Source organism: Leopardus geoffroyi, chromosome D4 (assembly GCF_018350155.1).
Source record: "Leopardus geoffroyi isolate Oge1 chromosome D4, O.geoffroyi_Oge1_pat1.0, whole genome shotgun sequence".
Taxonomy (NCBI): domain Eukaryota; kingdom Metazoa; phylum Chordata; class Mammalia; order Carnivora; family Felidae; genus Leopardus; species Leopardus geoffroyi.
The window spans coordinates 89,452,014-89,472,407 of NC_059342.1; the positions used below are offsets into that span (position 1 = coordinate 89,452,014).

The 20,394-nt window shown below is 53.7% G+C and overlaps 1 protein-coding gene across 13 annotated transcripts in view; it reads left to right on the plus strand.

The window, feature by feature from the left end:
* The window catches only part of PRRC2B (proline rich coiled-coil 2B), an 88,438-nt gene that overhangs the window by 17,018 nt on the left and 51,026 nt on the right, over positions 1-20,394 (plus strand). For 11 of the 13 annotated variants that reach the window (XM_045468103.1, XM_045468110.1, XM_045468107.1 and 8 more), the window contains exons 2-5: positions 11,426-11,595; positions 12,352-12,529; positions 15,392-15,494; positions 18,012-18,084. In XM_045468103.1, the coding sequence (XP_045324059.1) occupies positions 11,481-11,595; positions 12,352-12,529; positions 15,392-15,494; positions 18,012-18,084 (469 nt within the window). In that variant the 5' untranslated portion in view covers positions 11,426-11,480. Of the gene's footprint in view, positions 1-8,392; positions 8,612-11,425; positions 11,596-12,351; positions 12,530-15,391; positions 15,495-18,011; positions 18,085-20,394 lie in introns of those variants that run through there. The other 2 variants (XM_045468105.1, XM_045468104.1) reach the window with 2 other exon arrangements.

Genomic DNA, 20,394 nt, shown 5'->3' on the forward strand with positions numbered 1-20,394 from the left:
TCCCACTAACCTGTGAGATCATGACCTGAGCCCAAATCAAGAGTTGGCAGCTTACCCAACTGAGCCACCCAGGTGCCCCTTAGATTTTGTTACTTTTATATTTAATGTCCTTTTTCTGTTCCAAGATACCACATTTAGTGTTCATGCCTCCTGGGTTCCCTCCAGACTGACCGTTACCCGATTTGCCTTGTTTCTGATGACCTTGACAGTTTTGAGGGGTACCGGCCCAGTATTTTCTAGAATACCTGTCAGTTGAGATTTGTCTGCTGTTTTTCTCATGATTCACGTGAGGTGGTGGGGTTTGGCCTATCCTGTATTTAATACTTCCTAGGGCTTTTTCTGATTGTCCCTGAAGAAAAGAAACCCTGTTTTTATTGGATGGGTGTAGGATCTTCCGATTTTCTGAGGATATTAATTTTATGTTACTTTCTTTTTTTCTTTTACTGTTATTTTAAAATTCATTTATTTTTGAGAGAGAAAGGTGGGAGAGGGGCAGAGCCAGAGGGAGACACAGAATCCGAAGCAGGCTGCAAACTCTGAGCTGTCAGCACAGAGCCTGACGTGGGGCTAGAACCATGACCTGAGCCAAAGTCAGACGCTTAACCGACGAGCCACCCCGGAGCCCCTAATTTTATGTTACTTTATTTTTTTTAATCTTTGGTTCCTGGTGTTGTCTGTTTCTTCCAGGTTCTTTTGTCTGCGTTCTTCGTATCAGCCTTTTTGTGAGGCCCTTCAGATGACTGTGGTCTTGGGCACACACAGCTGATTGAGGATGGGGTGGCTGGCTCTGGGTGGCCTACCTCCCTGTAGGGTGAGTGGGTGGGAAGCCGGCCTTCTTTTCTCAAGACCCAAGTGTTTGTGTCTATTGGTTTTCAAGAGAAGACTCCTCCATCTTTGCCAGGGACGTGGAGAAAGGGACAGAATGTGTTTATCCGCCACCCTGCAATGAGGCCCACAGCAGAGAGGGCTGAGGCACCCCACGATTCGCTTTGTGACTCAGGTTTTCACCTAGCTTTTTTTTTTTTTTTTTTTTTAGGTCTTTTCCTCATTTCCATTCCCTTTGACCCTGGCATCCTCAAGTCTAGACTTCTCTTTTTTAATTTATCCAGGCGGGGGAGGGGTTTTTCAAGAAGCTGTCCCACCTTCAAATCCCTGCGTCCCCGTCTTACAAGGTGCCCACCGCCGCCCAGTGCCTCCTGAGCTCTCTCTAGTGTCCTGCAGGCCTGTCTCAGGATCTTTCAGTCTGTGAAATCAGTTTCCACCCGTGTGTCTTTCTTGTCTGCCAATATTGTCCCTGACCTTTGGGTGCCCTTTGTGTATTTTCATTTTAGGGGGTTTTGGAAGGGTGAGCTAGAAATGCCTGTTGTCCTTTTGCCGTGTTTAACCAGAATCCCCCATATTCTATATAGTGTTTCTTGGATGGAATTGAATTAAGGGATGTGTGTGCATATATAGATACTCGGTCATATTTACGTGCGCGTGTTCGAATGTGTGCTCGTGTGTACATGTGTACGTATTTGTCAGTTACACCACTCTGCTGCTGCTGTCCCCCACCCCTCCCCCGCTACAGTGAAAGGGCTGGTTGGGATCCTTGGTCATTTGTCTCCACCTCCTTGCGTGTGGAGTGTGAACTCTGCCCTCCCCTCCAGTTCTCTTGAGAAGGTTGGGAGCCGGAGGCTTCTGGGGCCGCAGGCGCTGTGGGGGGAGTCCAGGCGGGAGTCCGGCGCAGGGAGGAGGGTGGGAGGGGAGTAACTGGAACCGCGAGTCCTCCACCAGGCGTGTTTGTATCACCTCTTGCGACCGGCATTTCTAACAACCCGCTGAAGTACACTTTCTGTCCCTGTGTGTAGAGGAGCAAACGGAAGTGGCTGAGGTGGCCCTTGGACTCCTGGCCCTTGCTTCCGTGTGTGTAGAGGGTGCTACTGTCTGCTAGAGGGGGCTCACCCTTGGTAGGGGGGCTTTGCCCGAGAGCCCCTTAGTGGTCACTGGGGCAGGTGTGAAGCGATGTGGTCAGGGGTAGCTGGTGTTCGGCATTTGTAGAACCAGGCTCTGTCCCTGCACCATCCTGTGTGTTTATAGCCACGGATCTGTGAGGACGCGGGCTTTGGGAAGGTGGCAGGATGCTTTCCCCTGGGCTGAAGAAAGATGCTCTCTGCCCACGGTCCTCCCTCCTCTAGCCCAGCTTCCAGCCTGTGCTGTGACATCATTCCTGAGGGGAGGCTGTGGCTGTCAACAAAGTCACTGCTGGGACTCTCCTTCTGTGTGCCTGTGCACCGCCTGTCCCTCTCGGAGCTATCCTTAAAGTCATTCGTGTAATTTTCTTAAAAAATTTTTTTTAAATGTTTATTTATTTTGATAGAGTGCGAGTAGGGGAGGGGCAGAGAGAGAGGGACACATGGAATCCGAAGCAGGCTTCAGGCCCCGAGCTGTCAGCACAGACGGGCTCAAACCCACAAACCGTGAGAGCATGACCTGAGCGGAAGTCAGAAGTCGCTTGACTCACTGAGCCACCCAGGCACCCCTGTGCAGTTTTTTTACACAAGTAGCAGATCGGTTTAGAATTTAGTGACAGTGTTTTATATGCCCTTCCTTGCCGAACTCTTTTGAAATAGGAAACAAAAGCAGAGCAGCAGAGCGGAACGGGAGGCAGGTGGCCAGAGCACTCATACTGGCAGAGGGAGAACTGCCAGTGTAGCTGGGAGGTGGTTGACTGTATATATATTTTCTTAAGGTTTATTTATTTTCGAGAGAGAGGGAGAGAGGCAGTATGTGAGCAGGGGAGGGGCAGAGAGAGAGGGAGACACCGAATCCAAAGCAGGCTGCAGGCTTTGAGCTGTCAGCACAGAGCCTGCTGGCCCCATGTGGGGCTTGAACTCAGAAACCGCGAGATCGTGACCTGAGCTGAAGTCAGAAGCTTAACCGACTGAGCCACCGAGGCGCCCCGTTTTTCTGTATGTCGTAAAGCTTGTGGCCAGTATGTATTCCTTCTGTTCCTGAAGAATATTACAGATAAAGAAAGGAACTGGGGCTAGGATCACCCCCTCCTTGAGGGGGTCTGTTGTGACACTGGTGTGGGATTGCGTTGAATATCGTGCTTATTGCCCTGAAGTGGGAAACTTCATTGCCCTGAAGCGGGGGCAGTTGAGTGTTGTTTAAAATGTAGTCGCAGCGGACTCTTTATCTCAAGAGGGTTTTCTGAGAATTAAAGTGTGTCTGTCTCCTGAGAATTAATTATGGGGTTCACCAACAGATCCTGAACGTTGAACACATTTCTTGCCGTGGTTTTAGAGGCCTGTGCTCTGCATCAGGGCTCTTAAGCTGTGACACACCAAAGTGGGGACAGGTCCCTTGATCACAGGAGGAGGCGGGCACAGGTCCCAGGTGTGGCAGCACCCAGGCCTGTGGGAGCCCAGAGGTGGGGAAAACGAAGGCTTCGTTGCTTGCACGGGAATCCAGAGGAAGGAGTGCTGTGTGCCAGGCTGACGGTGGGGCGGGGCAGCTTGAGGGCTGGACTGTGCAGAGCCAGTGTGACAGCTGCCCTTGGCTGAGAACCTTCTAAGGGCAGGCGAGCTCTGGGTCACGTGTGTTGTGTTCCTTGTCTCATTTATTCCTGACGTCAGACCTGGGAGGTGGATAACAGTATGTTCATCTCTGTTTAATCCATGAGGAAACAGGCCTAAAGTCACAGCCAGTGTGGGGCGGAGTCAAGATACAAACAGCTTGTTTTGGAGAGCGGAGCCTGGTGGCGCCGCGGGGGTGAGACTGGAGGGGCCTGTTTGGGGCCAGGGTATCGGGCTGGAAGTTCGGGCTTGTTTGTGCCGTGGTGGGAATGCCCGATGCCATGCCGATAAAAGAGTTACAGCAGGGGCTCCAGATGGACTTTGATCCTGGAGGGGGCCCGAGGGTCAGTCCAGTCCGCGAGACCTGAGCCTGTGTGTGGTCCAGGGAATCGAGGATGGGGCTTGCAAACCCAGCGTGCAGAAGAGGGGCCTGGGAAGTGCTTGGGTCCCTGCAGCACACGCCTTCTTTCTTATCTTTAATTTCTGTTGCTTCCTGAACATGCTGTCTGGGAGTTGGGGGGTTGGGGGTGGGGGCTCTGGTGCCCAATGGTGGGGACCAGAAACCTCGTTTTCATCCCTTTGTGCTGTTGTCTGCAGGCACCCCTCATATTTTTCCTGCAGAAACCTCGAGGCCGGGCGTTTGCAGCTGGAAGGACTGGCAGGGGATGCACAAGTACAGGTCCCTGCTTTTCTCACTGCTGCCCCAGAAGAAACCGCTGAAAGCGGGGTGTGTGTGGGGGGGGGGGGGAAGTGGAAGGTTTGACCCCTGCTGTGGCTGAGGGGGAGGTGGCAGAGTTCCCCTGCGAAACCCAGCTAGGATTCCCCACCCCCACGTCTGTCTCATGCCCCTGCTCTATCCTGCTGTGTATGCGAACCTCTTTTAGTTGAATCCGTCTAACTGTAGCGCGTCATTTTCCTTTAGAGTAGGGTCAGCAAACTGCGGCTCCAAATCCTCCTGCCTCCTGTTTTTGTAAATAAAGTTTTATGAGAACACGACTCTTCCTTTTGTGCGTGTTGTCTGTGATTGCTTCTGTGCTGCCGTGACAGCCTTGGTAAGAGTGGAGTGGCTGTGGTGGGGACTGCGGCCGCAAAGCCTGACATACTATTTGTCCTTTCACAGAAAAAGGGTTCCGGGGACAAGGTTGGAGTCTCGTTGCCGACACAAAAAATGAGAATTTGAAGTAGGTGGCGCGGTGCCTTTCTTACATTAAAGTTCTCCTCTGTCGGAGAAGAGAACATGCCTTTGGCGTGTTGCAAAAGGGTGGAATTACTTATTAATCTTCTAGCTGGCTTTTGTGGCGATGGTTCTTCACGTCTGACTGAGATTTAACAAGTGTACTGACTAATGACCACGTCCTTTCCGGCCCCACTGGTTGTTTTCTCAAGCATTTATCCAGCCTGCTCTCAGTTTCCACTCTTGTCGGATCAGGGTTTTTGATATGTTTTGTGTGGCAGTGGGGTCTTTCTGTTCCTTCTCTACAGGGACATTCTGCTGCCTTTTCCCCCCACCCTGGTCTGGGAGTTCTGCCTGTGCCGCACTGTTCTGGCACTGTGTCAGTGGGTCGTGGGTCGTCCGTGATCGATTGGCCTTGCTCTGAGAGAGCATCTTGGAAGGACAGTGGGTCCTTCCTCAGTGTTGGTGCTGTCTCCGGGTGTCCTGAGGGTTAAAGTCCTGTAGTCTTGTGACCTTGGACAAGTTACTTCTCCGCCCCAACTACGCCTTCGTGTCCTCTGTAAAGCAGGTTGGTGGCAGTAGCATCTTCCAGAAAGGGCTCTTGGGAGGAGCCCTGTGAGGGCACGTGAGTCGTGGCTGGTCAGCAGGGTGCCTGGCTCTCAGGAGTGAACGTGTAGCTGCAGTGGTCCCCGGGTGATTTATAGGCCATCCCAGATCACCTGGCCAGGGGGGCTTCTGACTCTGGCCGGGACCCAAGCAGAGTGAAATTAATCCTGTTCCCGGAAATAGCTTTTGATAAGATGTGAGTACAGGGAGGTTTTCCCTTTGGTGGGCAGATAACAGACCGGCTCAGTAACCTGCTTGACAGGTGGGGCTACTGTCTGGAGAGGCGGGGCTTGGGTATTAAGTTGCCTTTGTTGGCGAATCTTTCTGGTTGTTTCTATGCCAGCAAATCCTGGGCCTCTTGAGCTTTTTTAGATAACTTGCCAGAATATGCATGCAGACCTTTTTTTTTTTTTTTTTTTTAAATGTTGGTTTATTTTTGATAGAGCAAGATGCCCACTTCCTAGCCGGGAGGGGCCGAGAGAGCAGGGGACAGAGGATCAGAAGCTGGCCAGCCCCAGGCTGACAGCAGAGAGCCTGATGCAGGGCTCAAATTCACAACCCTAGAGATCATGGCCTGAGCTGAAGTCAGACACTTAAACTGACTGAGCCGCCCAGGTGTGCCTCTCTTCACACATGGATCTTAGGCCCTTTTTTTCTGTGCCTAATGGCAATATTTTCATTTAGGCCAGCCATTTTCAAAATGCTCCAGGGTCCTGCGGCGTGCCTCCCTGGTGTCTCAGAGTGGCTGCTGTGGGAAAGAGTGGGTTACAGTGTAGGGGGTGGGGTGTAGGCCGGACCCCTCCTGTCAGGGCATCCCTGGCTGTTGTGTATGTAATACGGAGGGTCTAAGGTAGGTTTTATTTGGGGAAAGAAAATTAATTCTGTTACCTACAAAAGGGAGAGAAAGCGGTGGCTACAAGCCAAGCGTGGTCATGCCCATCTGCAAGGACCTGGTGCGTCTCAGCCAGTTCTTGTCCCACGGATCCGGGCGTGAGTCAGGCTTGAATGAACATGCTTCTGATCCACCGAGAACGACGTTCTCTCGCCTTGACCGGCCTCATGATTCACAGCCAGATATTTGCCTGCACTTTTCTGCCATCTGATGAGGCCAGTCAAGCATGTTGTGTGTGTATGTGTGTGTGTTGGTGGGTAGCAACTCAGCAGATACCTGTAAGCCGTTCAAACTCCTATTAACAGTTAATGCTCTCGGCCTGAGGTTTATGAAAACCAAGGGGCAGGCAGAGTAGCCGGTTGGGTGTGGGGCTGGGCTGGGCCCCAAGTATGGCAATAATACCCGAGTGACTATATTTGTGTTTTAGATTTGTGTCCAGTGAAATCTGGCCTAATGAAAGGAACTTGGTATGCTGTCAGGCTGGTGTCTGTAATCTAAAGGCCAGACGGTAAATAGGTTATGCTTTGTGGGCCTCCTAGGCCTCTGCTGCGTATTCTTCGGACTGTCAGTAATTCGGCGACCCCGGTTCTAAAGGGAAAACGGGGGCCGGGAGACCCTGCGTCTGTATGGTCTTCCTGTTCAGCGTTAGAATGAGAGGTATCCGGCCCCTCCCCGACAGGTGCTGTCTCCATAGCAATGGTGACTCGGTGGCACTGCCCGGCAGCATCCCAGGTTAGGTCGGAAGATAGAATGCAGTAGCACGTGTGTGGCAAGAGACGGCCACCTTGACCGGGAGTCATTCCTAAATGCTGTGGCTGTGGGTTTTTCACACTGGCGTGTTTGATTTTTAGAACCGGCTGCCACTTGTGAAATCTTGCTGTGGCCCCTCCGTTGTGTGGACAGGGAGGCTGAGGGCAAGAGAGGCCACTAACGTGGCCCGCAGGTGCAGAGCTTGGGTGAGAAAGCAGGAGGAGGGGGGGCACCAAAAAACTGCACGCGCAGGTTGAATGTGGGCGTTAGTTCAGCGCGGGCTTGTGCTGGCTTTTCTGAAGCCCCGTTTGCAAGGGGTCCCAGCGCAGTAGGGACTCAGCTATTTGCTGAATGGTTGGATTTCTTGGGAGGGCCTCAGGCAACAGCTGCGGGCCAGCTAACGGTCGTGGACAGAATTCTCAGTTCCCGGGAGAGTGGATCCCCTTGGCCCGGGGGTTTTTCTTTAATTTTTCCCAGGGGTTCCAGGAGTCAGGGTGCGGTCAGGCTTCTGGTCTCCCAGTGATTCCTGGGGGTGGGGGTGCGGACAGGTTAGTTCTCAGAAGTGTGTTGTCCCCAGGAAGGCCCAAGAGAGCCACCTGTGTTCACTCTAACCTCTGCCCGTGGGCCCAGGCAGTGCGGAATCAATCCAAGAAAGACCTGTTTGTATTCATGAACTGGCAGGAGTTTGGACTGACAGATTTGAAGAGGACTTTTGATCGCTATCTGTGGAAACAAGTATTTAACGCCAGGTCTCATAATTGAAAGACCTTCGATGTGTCAAAATCAAGCCCATTAAGGTTTCATGTGGGAATTGGATAGGCTGGTCGATAATTTTTTCTTCTCTTTGTCAGTTTGGTTTTTAATTTAGTAAAGGACTCTGTAGTTACGTAAGTTTAACAGTGCTAAATGTGTAGTCCCGCAAGGCATGTGGCCAGGAAGGGGGCTTTATTCACGCTGGTTTTATTCAGCACTGTGTGTAGGTTCACGGGTCAGGTGAAAGCCGTGGTCAGGGGTGGCAGAGAGGAGCAGTTTTCATCACTGCGCCCAAGTGAAAAATTCTGAAATAGGTTCCTTATTGATTAGCTGTGTGACTGTGGGTGGTCCCGTCGTCTCTGCGGGCTGGACACGGGGAGGGGAGGGCCCAGCCTGCTGTCTGCTGCATCCCAGGCCCAGCTCAGTGCTAGGCACAAGGCAGTGCCTAGTAAAAGCCTGTTAATGAGTGTATTCTCTGTTGTAACCGGTTACTGTAAATCCAGTGACTTAGAACAACGCAGACCTATCATCTTACAGTTCTGGAGGTCAGAAGTCTCAGGTGAATCTTACTGGGCTGCATAGAGTCAAGGTGTGGGCTGGGCTGGTTCCCTCTGGAGGCTCCACGGGACAATCGTTTTCTTGCTTTCTCCAGCTCCTAGGGGCTCCTGCACCTCTCTGCAGTGGCCCCACTGATCCTCGAAGAGCGCGCCCCCAGCCTTAGGTCCGGATGCCACGCCTTTCTGACTCTGGCCCTCCCGCTCCATGTCCTAGGGACCTTGTGATTACAGTGGCCCTGTCCACATAATCCAGGATAATATCCCCATCTTGAGATCCTTATGTGAATCATATCTGCAGAATCCCTTTCTCGCTGCTAAGGTAAGGAAGTCACAGGTCCGGGAGTTAGGATGTGAACTTCTTGGTTATGCAGCATGCTACACAAGTTTGTAAAAAGTACTAAGTAGACAAGTCCCTAAGGGCCCAGTTCACAGTCCAGGGAATAATTTGCCCTGCCTGGGCCCCTCCCCCTTGTGCTGAGCCCTGCCCGGTCTCCTGGCTGAGCAGTAGGGCCTCTTCCCTGGTGCTCTCCCCACTCCCATCTGTTTCCCTCCTGGAGACTTTTTTTTTAAGTTTATTTATTTATTGTGAGAGAGAGCAGGTAGGGGAAGGGCAGAGCGAGAAGGAGAGAAAGAATCCCAAGCAGCCTTCGATGCAGGGCTAGAACTAGAACTAGAACTGGAAACGAACTAACGAACCTGTGCCCTGAGATCACGACCTGAGCCAAGAGTCTGGACGCTTAACTGAATGAACCACCCAGGCGCCCCTCCCTCCTGGAGACTTTTCAAAGTGCTTGCTCAAGGCTTTTTCTTTTAGGCTCAGGGTCAGCAAAGTTTTCTTACCTGTGGCCACATGGGGGTATCACACATTCTTTGTTTTTTTAAACAAAGGTGAAAACGGATTTAAAAAATCATTCTTAGCTTGAGGGCTTTATGACAGACAGGCCATTGGTGGTCGCTGACCAGTGTTTGCCACCCCTTGGGGACTGGGACTGTAAGCTCTGTGACACAGGCTTGCCGTCACCGCCCGCCCTGGAAGTTTCCAGGGCTTGTTAGTAGTGTGGGGTGTGTGGGTGTGGCGTTTTGTATTTTTATCTGCATGATCTTTTGATTTGATAGAAGTGTCTAAAAGTTAGATCTCTTCTGATCTTAATAGAGAATTTCAAGTTGACTTACATTTGATAGCCTGTTAAATGCCACTTATTCTGATGAAAATGAAATCTAGTCCCTGCCCTGAGCGTGGGGGAGGGATGTTGTTCCTAGCTGGGACTTTGGGGCCTGGCAGGGCAGAACCTCCCTGGAGCCAGCTCCGGGGAGGGAAATTTAAAGAAAGGGGTATGTTATGAAACCCCTGGGCACCAAAATCAGAAATTGGACACGTTTGGCCAGTTTCCATTCCTGGTCACTCTGCTCCTGGCACACGAGGCAGGCGCGTTGGGGGAGGGTTGCTGGCATGTAACATGGAAACTTGGGAGCTGTGAGCACTTTCGAGCGTTTCTGGTTGGTTTCTTCATGGAGGCTGATTCTCCTACACATCTTTCACTGTCAGGATTTCTTGAATGAAAGGGTGGATGTTCCCGGCTTTGTGTCAGAACCAGCTTGGTTCACACTTGGCGTGGCACCAGGCTCCGTGTGATGTCACTGTCCCCTGGTTCGCTTTTCTTGGCCTCGGTTTATAATTGATCTTTGCCTCTTTGCCCCTTGCGCTTTATTTTTTATTATTATTTTTTTTTAATTTTTTTTTTCAACGTTTATTTATTTTTGGGACAGAGAGAGACAGAGCATGAACGGGGGAGGGGCAGAGAGAGAGGGAGACACAGAATCGGAAACAGGCTCCAGGCTCTGAGCCATCAGCCCAGAGCCCGACGCGGGGCTCGAACTCACGGACCGCGAGATCGTGACCTGGCTGAAGTCGGACGCTTAACCGACTGTGCCACCCAGGCGCCCCGCCCCTTGCGCTTTATACAAAGTCTTGGATCATAATATATAGGGTTTTATCTTAGAGTCATCTCTGGGGGTGCAGAACACTTTGCCAGCACACTGCACGTGTTCCCTCTGGCCTGCGTGGCTTCGGAATAGTATAAGACGGCAAAGCGTACTGCTGCGGCCACCAAGGTCTTTTTATTACCAGTGGATGTTTTTACGGTTCCCTCCATTTTGTCACTAAAGACATTAGCACTATGCCTAAGTGGATGGTTTAGCTTTCTTCCCATCCATTAATTCCAACGGGAAGTGGTGGGCACTTCTCCGAGTTTATCATGATCAAGTTTTAGAACCTGTGGCCCTGAGTCCCCAGTGCCTGCCATGTAGCACTCGCCCGCCCTTGGCAGGCACACACTAGGTGTTTGAGTGAATGCGTGAGTGAGTGAATTAATGCTTTAACGGCTAATAGACTCGGTGAAGACCGTAGGAAGTCAGAAAGTGGCAGGGGGAAGGAGCTTCTTTCTTGGTCCTCCCCTCAAGATTTTCTGAGTGGAGGGGGCGGTGTCATCGCTACGGCTCCCCAAGTGGTCTCTCCCTGGGAAGTCCTTGCTTCCTCTTCTACGCCTGCGCCCCAGAGAACCCCGCTTCTGTTCCCCTCGCAGGTGTTTTTTCTCTGGAGGCTGGTTCTTTAGTTTGAAAAGTGCACATACCCAGCTGTTCCTGAAGACTTACTGATTTTGGTGGCTTCCCTTTGATTTGGTTTTGCTCATCCTTGAAATGAACAGCCTTCCACAAGCAGGTCGCGTACCTCCCCGCTCTGCCTTAGTTTTCACGTTAGGTCGATACAGTGGTGAGGCTTTGTTTTTCCATCTTGAAGAGTGGTCCTTGACTTGGCCGGAGGACTCTGTGTGGAAAAGTTTATATTTCTGTGTCACTGGTGAGCAGTAGACTGGTCAGCTCAGACAGAGTAAGACTTCTGAACTTGGGTTGGGGAAGGTAGCTACAATGAAACGCTCTTTAAATGTGGGTGAAACAGCCTGTGCACGGTGAGGGTGTTTTTCTGGGGACAGAATCCAGGGCTTTCTTCAGGTCGTCAAGGAGATCCATGATCCCTGAAGGATTCAGCCCCCTGGCTCAGGGACTTTGGCGGATTAACACTCTTTTTTCTTTCTTTTTTTTTTTTTTTTTTTTTTTCTCTCTTAACATTTCAAAGGCAGATCGGGAGCGGTGCCGAGAAAAATTTCCTTACTAGATGACATTTCATCGCAATGTCCGATCGTTTGGGGCAAATAACCAAGGGCAAGGATGGGAAAAGCAAGTATTCGACTCTCAGCCTGTTTGATAAGTATAAAGGAAAATCAGTAGACGCGGTCAGATCCTCAGGTAAGAACCGGGCTGGAGGCCAGTTCGTTATGCTTTCCCTTCCGTGAGAAACTCCAGGTGCTGAACTGTGAGGACCCAGGGTCCCTGCCTGGTCAGATGGTCTTCGGGGCACGGAGTGGTCACCAGGCACTTCTGGGGACGTGCAGTCACCCCCTGCTCCTGTTCGATGTCCGATTTCGAGCAGGAATACCCCGTCTCTGCCACAGTGGGATTGTTTCCTTAACCGTCTTACCTCGTTGGCCACAGATAGTTCTTCCCCTGTGAGGTAGAATGGAACTGACTTTGCATCAGAGCAACCAGTTTTAGGCTTCGGGGTTCTGACGTTCTGGACCTTTTGTCCACACCCCGGGAGGATTTTGTGGATGTCAAGGGCCCTGCTGAGCCTCGGGCCCGGCCCCGGGGCTAGGTGGAGGCTGGCCCTTGGGTCCTGCCAGGGAGGCCGGAGCAGTCTCAACTTGCGGAGAGGTGGTTACCGTGTGGGCCGGAGGTTTCTGGGCCCGGCTCCCCGCCCCATCATAAACTCCCCATGCCTGCTCCTGCCCGCTAGTAAAGTGGAAGCCTCTGAAGACCTCAGCAGCTCCCAAGTGTCTGAGGCCTCGGTGAAGGGCTCGTAAAGTGGCGAAAGCAGCTACCAGACCATTTGGTCTGTTGGCACAGGGCCGCCCTTGGTGGTGGTTTGGCCGTCTGTCGTCGTCGCTTAGAGCTTGCGAGAGCTTCTGAAACTCCTCCCCCGCCCCCACCCCTCTCTCCCTACAGTTATTCCTCGACATGGCTTACAGAGTCTCGGGAAAGTTGCCACAGCCCGGCGTATGCCGCCACCTGCAAACCTGCCAAGCTTGAAGTCTGAAAACAGAGGAAACGACCCCAACATCGTTATAGTTCCCAAGGACGGAACGGGATGGGCAAACAAGCAGGATCAGCAAGACCCAAAGAGGTGGGAGCCGAGGGGGCGGGTGTGGGTGGCGAGCCGGGGCCTCACGGAGCCCGGCAGCTCCCTTTCCTTCTGCAGAAGGCAGAGCTGGAGAACGGGGTGACCCCAGAGGAGGGAGGCTGCCTTTGCTCGGACTCCCCCTGCTTGGTTGGTTCTTCCTCCCCGCCTTCGCTTTTCCTGGCTTCTGGAGCTGATGCAGCCTTGCCTCTGTGGGCCGCCTTGTCCCCAGTGACCAGTGTCCCCTGTGCCTTATTAGGAAGGACCTCCTCCCCCCAGAGGGACTTATGCAATGCCTCAGAGCCAGTGCCTGAGCCAGTAAGGGCCACTGTGGCCAGAGCGGGTGCTTGAACGCTCCATTCTGGGGCATCCTGTGTGCTGGGCTCCGGGTTGAGGAGGCCGACTTCTAAGTGCGGGGTCAGCGGCGTCCCACACAGACTGCTGCGGTTAGTTGCTCCAAACAGACCCAGTTATGAAGGGTGGCAACCCAGAATCCTCATTATTGGGGGCGGGTGTGCAGCCTCTGTAGGCTCACCCCTCTGCCAGCACACCACCTCCGGGAGCCTTCGGAGGCCCAGGGTCTGGCACAGAAATCCCCATCACAGCAACGGAGTGAATGTCGTGACTGCTGCTGCGTGGTGTGGCCGGTGCCAGCTCTGCCCCGGGCACGTAACCTGGGCCGTTCCCTCCTGCCCCAGTCCGTGCCCCTCCCCTTCCACTGCAAGTCTTCTGGGCGCCAGCCAGGGGAGAGGATTTGGGATTTGCACTGGGAAGGGACCAGAGAGGAATGGGACCCTGATGCTGGGGTTTGCCCGTCGGGGGGGGGGATGAGAACAAAACTCGGTCCCGTGTGTCTTCCTGCCCTCGATCTCTTGTGCCCTGGCTGCCGAGGCTCGGGATCCAGAGAGTAAACGACCCAGGGTGCAGCCTGCCAGCCAGTGTCCTTTTCTCTCACCGGGAACGGCCGCGGTAGCTTCTGTAAAACTTCGCGCAGTTACTTCACACAGGATGTAGAGAGTGAGCACGTAACTCGTTCGGATGAGCATAGGGTAGCAGTAACCAAAGTAGGGTCTGAAAAGCTGTTTTTAAAACTTGTCTCACGATTTGTTTAGGGGTCATACTGGGCCGGGGGTGTGGCCCGACTTTCAGAGTCAGCCAGGCTACCTACTACTAGCTTTGTGGAACTCGGAGAATTGCTTGATCGGTGCGCTCCGGCGTCCTTGTGTGCGGTAGGACTGCTGCCTTGCCTGGTGGTTGTAAGAAATAGACCGGGCAGCGCAAGTCACGCACCCGGAACAGAACCTGGCAGAGGACACGCGGGCAGGTGCCACTACCACCGCTGTCATTCTAGAGTTCACACGGTAGATGTTACAGGTTCTCTGATTAAACGGACATCGTACATTCCAGCACGAGTGTTGCGATGCTGCTGCTACGGGAAGTTCCAGAGAGAGGACGAGGCATCGCTTCCTCCTTGTATCGGCTCCCACTGACACGGGCACGGGAGGGATGAGGCGGCTTTCATGGGGCCGGTCGCGTTGAAGCATGCCAGCCAGGGAAGAGGTAGAAACAGAACACTGGACAAGGCCGTGGACCCCAGGCGCCGGTCCTCTGTTGCCCCGGGGCCACGTCCTCCTTTGGAGTGTCAGGGAGGTGACAGAGTGAGGGCCACAGCTGCTGGGACTCCATGCTGAGGTTTGGAGAACACAAAAGCAACACTCGCTGGAAGCTTCTGTTGTAGGTAGGAGGTGAAGTAAGGGATGAGTGGCCTTCATTACGTAGGAATCCTGCCCGGTGAGTTCCTTGGATCACATAAACCCTGGAAGCCTATGTGTGGAGCATTTGGCTTCAGCTTACTGGGGAGCCCCTGGCGTTGGGCGACTGGTGGAGTAGACTGCTGCCCTCCTTGGGTCCCATCGGGATGAGGGAGTGGGCTGGAAGGCTCTGGGTGAGCAGACGTCTTCCTCGGAGCCCCTTTTTGTTTGGGGACTGTGTCTCGACTCACCCCGCCTTCTCGGGAGCACGCTTGGGCAATATCTCTTAAGCTTCAAAACCTCTTTTGATCCAGCAGACCTGTTTCTAAGAACTTAGACTACTGGACTACCTACACAAAAGGGTGCCAAGTTATGTATAAAAAGTGCTCATTGCGGTTTCGCTGGTAATGGGAAAAAAAGATGGGGATTGTTAAGTTAGGGCCTATCTAGCCGGCTACACTGTGTCACTAGAACAAAGAGGTAGATCCAGGCGTTGTCCTAAAAACATGTTCGATACAGTAAGTAGGAAACAGGTTACGAATTGTATGTGTGGTGTTAAAAAAATACTATATTCATATATATATATATATATATATATACACACACACACACACACACACATATATATATATATAGAAAAATCTGCTTGGCATCTCTCTCTGGAGGATGAGATCGTGACAAATCCTGTGTTCTCTATATTTATACATTTATTTTCACTATGGGCATGTATTTCTTCTATAAGCCAGGAGAAGAAAAAAATCACGTCGCGAAGCAATCAGTCCCCTGTACAGCTATGAGCTCTTGGTCAGGAGCGAGGGGCTCAGAGCCCCTTCGCTGTGCTGACTCAGTTTCCCTGTTGGCAGCCCCTGCAGCACCTGTTTGTGGGGAACCTCTAGCCTTTGCAGGAAAGCCTTGCCAGGGGGCCGAGGACCGTCCTGCCCGGCAGACGTCAGCGGGCAGGCCTCGGATGGGGCCCGGCTTCTTGTGGGCTCTGAGGCGTCAGAGTCTGCTGGAGAGGTTCTGTGCTGCCCCTGGGCCACCGAGCAGCCGCCGCTGTGGGAAACGCAGAGGGGACCGCGCGTGCCCATCTGACCCCTGCGCCCCCTGCCTTGTCCAGTTCCAGTGCGACGGGCTCTCAGCCGCCGGAGTCGCTGCCGCAGCCGGGTTTGCAGAGGCCTGTCTCCAGCTTACAGAAGCCGACACAGTCGAGCAGCCAGGAGGTAGGTGCCGCGTGACCTGCTCCTTCCAGGGGTGAGCCTGGCAGGTGGCTGCAGAAAACGAGTGTGGGAGGTTGTCCTGGTTCCCGGGAGCTGCCTGAATGCGCGGCTCTTGGAGAAAGACCCCAGATGCAGAACGGAGTAGAGACACCTAATTTGCTTCCTGGTGACTTACCTGGAGGCATGGTCGCTGGGGCCAGCTATACGCTAGGTCAGGGTCCCCTGAATGTGCTCCGTGGGGACTGGTTAGGCCACGGGAACGTTCGGGGTCAGGTAAGTTGAAAAAATGAAGCATGCTCCTTTACTGTCAGACTTCTCATCAGCGTCTTTAACGTGCTGACGTGTGCTGTGACTCTGTAAAGACACAGTGGGGACAGCATTCCTCAACTCATTTGTCCTGGGAAATCTTTCTAACTGACTGACTTTAGAGACTACTGTCCCTCAGAACACACTTGGGAAATACTGATCTGTGACCCTTTATTTGTTGATGCATTTAAAGTGTTTTCCCCGGGGGTGCCTCGGCTGGCTCAGTCAGTAGTGCACGCAACTCTTGATCTCGGGGTTGTGAGTTTTGAGTCCCACGTTTGGTATAGCGATTGCTTGAAAAATAAAGTCTTAAGATAAGTAAATAAATTAAATAAATAAAGTGTTTTCCTAAGCAGAAAGTTAGGATTTAACCGAGCCGGGTCTCGTAATATATTCCGTCCCTCCGAGTCTGTCTGGGTTTCGCGGCCAGCAGGAGGGTGTACTTAGCTGGTAGTTAGAAATCTGGATGAGAGGTCTCCTAATCCTGTAGAAAACCGCAAGGCGTGTGGACGGGTACCTAGCATTTGGCAGCTCTCTGGAAGACCACCTGAACGGTGTGCTCTCGTTCTGTACTGTGCCCTGGGCAGCAGAAGGTCTGGGGTGCCACCCAACCACGGGGGACAGTGTATGGGTCTGCCAGAAGGGCACCCTCCCCCACCCAACACTGAATTGTGCCTTTGGAACTAAAGGGAAAGGAAAGAGAGGTCCACATTCATGCGGAACTCTGTATTCATTGGCCTGCATCCATGGGTGCCGTCACGCAGTCAGAGCACAGAGAGTCGAGTCTGGATCTGTCTCCTGGGATCGGCAGCTCAGAGATTGGAGAGCCTCGGTTTGACAGCCCTGGCTGGATGTCCGACTCCCCTTCAGAGCCGCCTGAAGGGTGTCATGTGGCCGTACCCAAGCACCGCGGGGTCTAGGCTGGGGCCTGGTGTGGTCCCGGCATCTGTCAGCAAACTGCTGGAGGTCAGAGCCCTGTCCTGGGGCTGGCACGCCGCTCGCTCCGTCCAGGGCGCAGCCCTTCCCGCCGTGGTGGGAATGGGACCCCCAGCGTTTCCCAGCCCCTAAAGCCTCACCTCAGGCACGGCAGCCTTCTAATGGCAACGTTAGTAACCCCTCCTCGGCCCCGGGAGCCCTTCTCTAACCGGTCAGTGCCTCTGGTGGGCGAGGGCAGGGGCATCCTTGTTCGGCCTGCGGACGCCGAGTGGGAGGTGGTGGGACAGGCGGTGCCCCTGTGCCTCCTGGGGACCTGGCAGCCCCGGTGGCACTGCCCTGTGACGTGGCGGGCACATCCCTTCTGTGGCTGTGTGCGTGTGTGCGGGGGGCCTGTGGCTACCCCGGGGCGCTAAGGGCAACTCCTGATCGGTAAATGGATTGTTATGGCTGGCTCCACGTGGAAGGTGAGAGACGCTGCCGTCTGCCCTGAGCTTGGTGGTACTGGAGGCGGGGGTGCTGAGAAAGGGTGATTATTTAACGTGAGGTCTGACTCAGGAAGTGCTGCCCCAGCTTTGTTTTGTATGTTTGCACCTTCAGTTGGAGGGGAAGGCCGTTGGTTGAATGTTGTCGGGAGGGGCAGATGGGCTCAGTGGTTGGGGACTCCCGGGGCTTGGGACACAGGCAGAGTGGGGCCAGGTCCTGGTCCTGCCCTCTGGGCTGGGCCAGGTCGCTCCTTTCTGAGCCTCCGCTGGGATAGGACTAGAACCTTCCCAGGGTGTGGGAGGATTCGCTCAGGCAGGGTGTGCCCAGCACAAAGCCTCGCCTGCAGTGAGTTTTCAGCACGCTCAACTCCTCGGCTTGTGTGCGAGCCAGGCAAGTGTGGATTAGCGGAGGAGGGAGGCCTCTCACTTGAGTAGTTGTGCCTTGGAGAACGACAGTAATTATGGAGAGCGGTGCGGTGGCCCTTCCAGCGGAAGATCAGACACGCCAGCCTCCCGTGCCAATGCTCCTTGGTTCACAGTGGCGCACGGGTTTTGAGACACGTGTTAGAATTGGGGTCTGGTCTTTATCTCTGGAGCAAGGCCTCGTAGCTGCCAGTGTTCCCGAGTGTCGCATGAAGCGGACGTGGGTTGGAGTCCTGGCTGGGCTGTGGAACCAGCCGTGGGAGCTGCCCCCGCCCCCCGCGCCGGGGGCCCAGGCTGCCGTGCCCAGGTGGGGAGCTGGGTAGAAAGCAGGCCGACCGGGCTGGCTTTGTTTTCATTTCCTTCCTTCTTTCAGAACACAAATTCAGTGCCAGGTGGACCAAAGTCATGGGCACAGCTGAATGGAAAGCCAGCAGGACACGAAGGTGGTAAGTGTGGTCGGGTGGCGTTGGGCTGGGTGGGAGGGAGGGAGGAGTGCCTTTTCCGGACGGTTCTGCCCGGGTCTAGGCAGCCCTTGGCCAAAGCTTTGTGGGATCTCTCACCCGAGTGAGCTGCTACCCTGAGGAGCCTTACGTCTGCCCCCGGGGGTGGGGGCGCTGCGTCTGCCAGGCCTGTCTGTCTGCTCCCTGGTTTCACTGAACGTTATTACTCCTGACATCCCCCCTGGGGGCTGTGGAGAGGCTGGGCGCTGGCCCTGCTGCTCTTGGACTCCGCCCTGTGGTTGGTGCCCTTGCTACCTGCTCAGCCTACTTCCTCTCCCTGGGGCCTGCAAGGAGGAGGTGTGGTGTGGTGTGGGGCGAGCTTCGGGCCTGGGTTTCTAAATAAGCCAGGCCCTGGGAGTTGGGCTGCTTGCTCTTTGGTTGGTGACACCAGAGCATTCATGGCTCACACGGTCCTGGGTACCGTTTATGTCGCGCCCGACACGGGAAGTGTCAGAGGTGTTGCCCGCAGGACCTCAGCCGCGGCAGCTGTGCAGAGGGAAGATGGCGGGGAGGAGCAGGAGGGGGAGATGGTGAGAGGGCTTCCCGGGTAGGCCCAGAGCAGAGGGGAGGGCCCACCTGGGCAGAGAGGGCGGCCAGACTGCTCCACTCGCCACCCCCCAGCCACCACTGATAGCTCGGATGTTTCCAGCATGCTGTACGGACCAAACTGGGCGATGCCCCCGCGCCGCGGGAAGGAGAGGGCTGCAGGTGGGAGTGGCGGCCTCCCCACCGCGGCGCCCTTGGCCTTCTGCGTGCCCCTGGCGGCCAGGACTTCGCCAGCTGCCTTCTGTAGCTCGTGTAGAGAAACAGCGAACATCCTGCCTGCCCTAAACCCTCCGCTCCCACCCAGCACGTGCCCCTTCTGGGCGGGAGTCCTGTGTGGTCGGAGGCTCTGTCCCCAGCACGTCAGTCAGTGTGCCCACTGACGCCAGACTCCGGCTCCTGTGGAGGGGCCAAGGGCAGGGGGGAGCTTTACGGATTCTCCAGTCCGTGGGGTGAGGTGGAGGGGGCAAGATAAGCGGGGGCGGGGGGCAAGGGGAGCGGTGACCAGCATTTCAGTCCCCTAAAATTAGGTCTTTAAAGAGGCTTTTTACAGAGAGTGCTCACTAGACTGTGTTAACAGTGGTCTTTGCTTTCTACAGCTTTTACTCTGTGGGTTAGGATTTTTTAAAGTAAATCACATGCATTCATTTTTATTTAAAAAGAACTGCAGAGGGGTGCCTGGGTGACTCCGTTAGTTAGGTGTCCGACTTTGGCTCAGGTCATGATCTCGCGGTTCGTGAGTTCGAGCCCCATGTCGGGCTCTGTGCGGACAGCTCGGAGCCTGGAGCCCGCTTCGGATTCTGTGTCTCCCTCTCTCTCTGCCCCTCCCCCACTCGCACTCTGTCTCTCTCAAAAATAGACATTAAAATTAAAAAGAAAATAAAAAATAAAACCTGCAGAGAGAGTATTAAAAAAATACTAGAGTAGGGGCACCTGGGTGGCTCAGTCAGTTAAGCGTCTGACTTCAGCTCAGATCATGATCTCACGGTTTGTGAGCTCAAGCCCGGCATCGGGCTCTGTGCTGACAGCTCGGAGCCCGGAGCCTGCTTCGGATTCTATGTCTCCCTCTCTCTCAGCCCCTGTCCCCCTCTGTGTCTCTCTCTCTCTCTCTCTCTCTCTCTCTGTCAAAAAGAAAACAAACATTAAAAAAAATAATACAAAGAAATACTAGAGTAAATTGGTGCAGCCCCTTGGCGGGCAGCTTGGTGCTATCAGAATACTAATGTGTGCACCCTTTGACCTAGCGTTTCCACGTGGAGGAAGATCACCCCAGAAATGATGCTTGCCGATGTGAGAAATGGCGTATATTCAAAAGATACTCATTGCAAAATTGTGGTAGGGAAAGATGGGAAACAGTCACTTGAAATGTCCATTAAATGTTGGTGCTTTAAAGAAATACTACTTGCCTCTAGGGAAAAAAAAAAGTAGTTTTCCACGGATCTGGCAAGATCTCTAGGACATATTCTTAAATGAAAAAAAAAGTTCAGAATAATATGTAGAGTATGTTACTATTCATGAAAAAAAATTGGGACGAGGGAAAGTGTACTTATAGAAAATGTACGTGCCATCCAAAAAAAAAAAAAAAAAAAAAAGTCTCCGGAAGGAAGCCTGAGAGGGAGGCGGGGGGAGCCGCCTGTTTTCTCAGGGCGTCAGAAGTAGGCAGGTGGGCACGCAGGCAGGAGGGAGTCGTCTGTACTTTTCTATGCTTCTTAC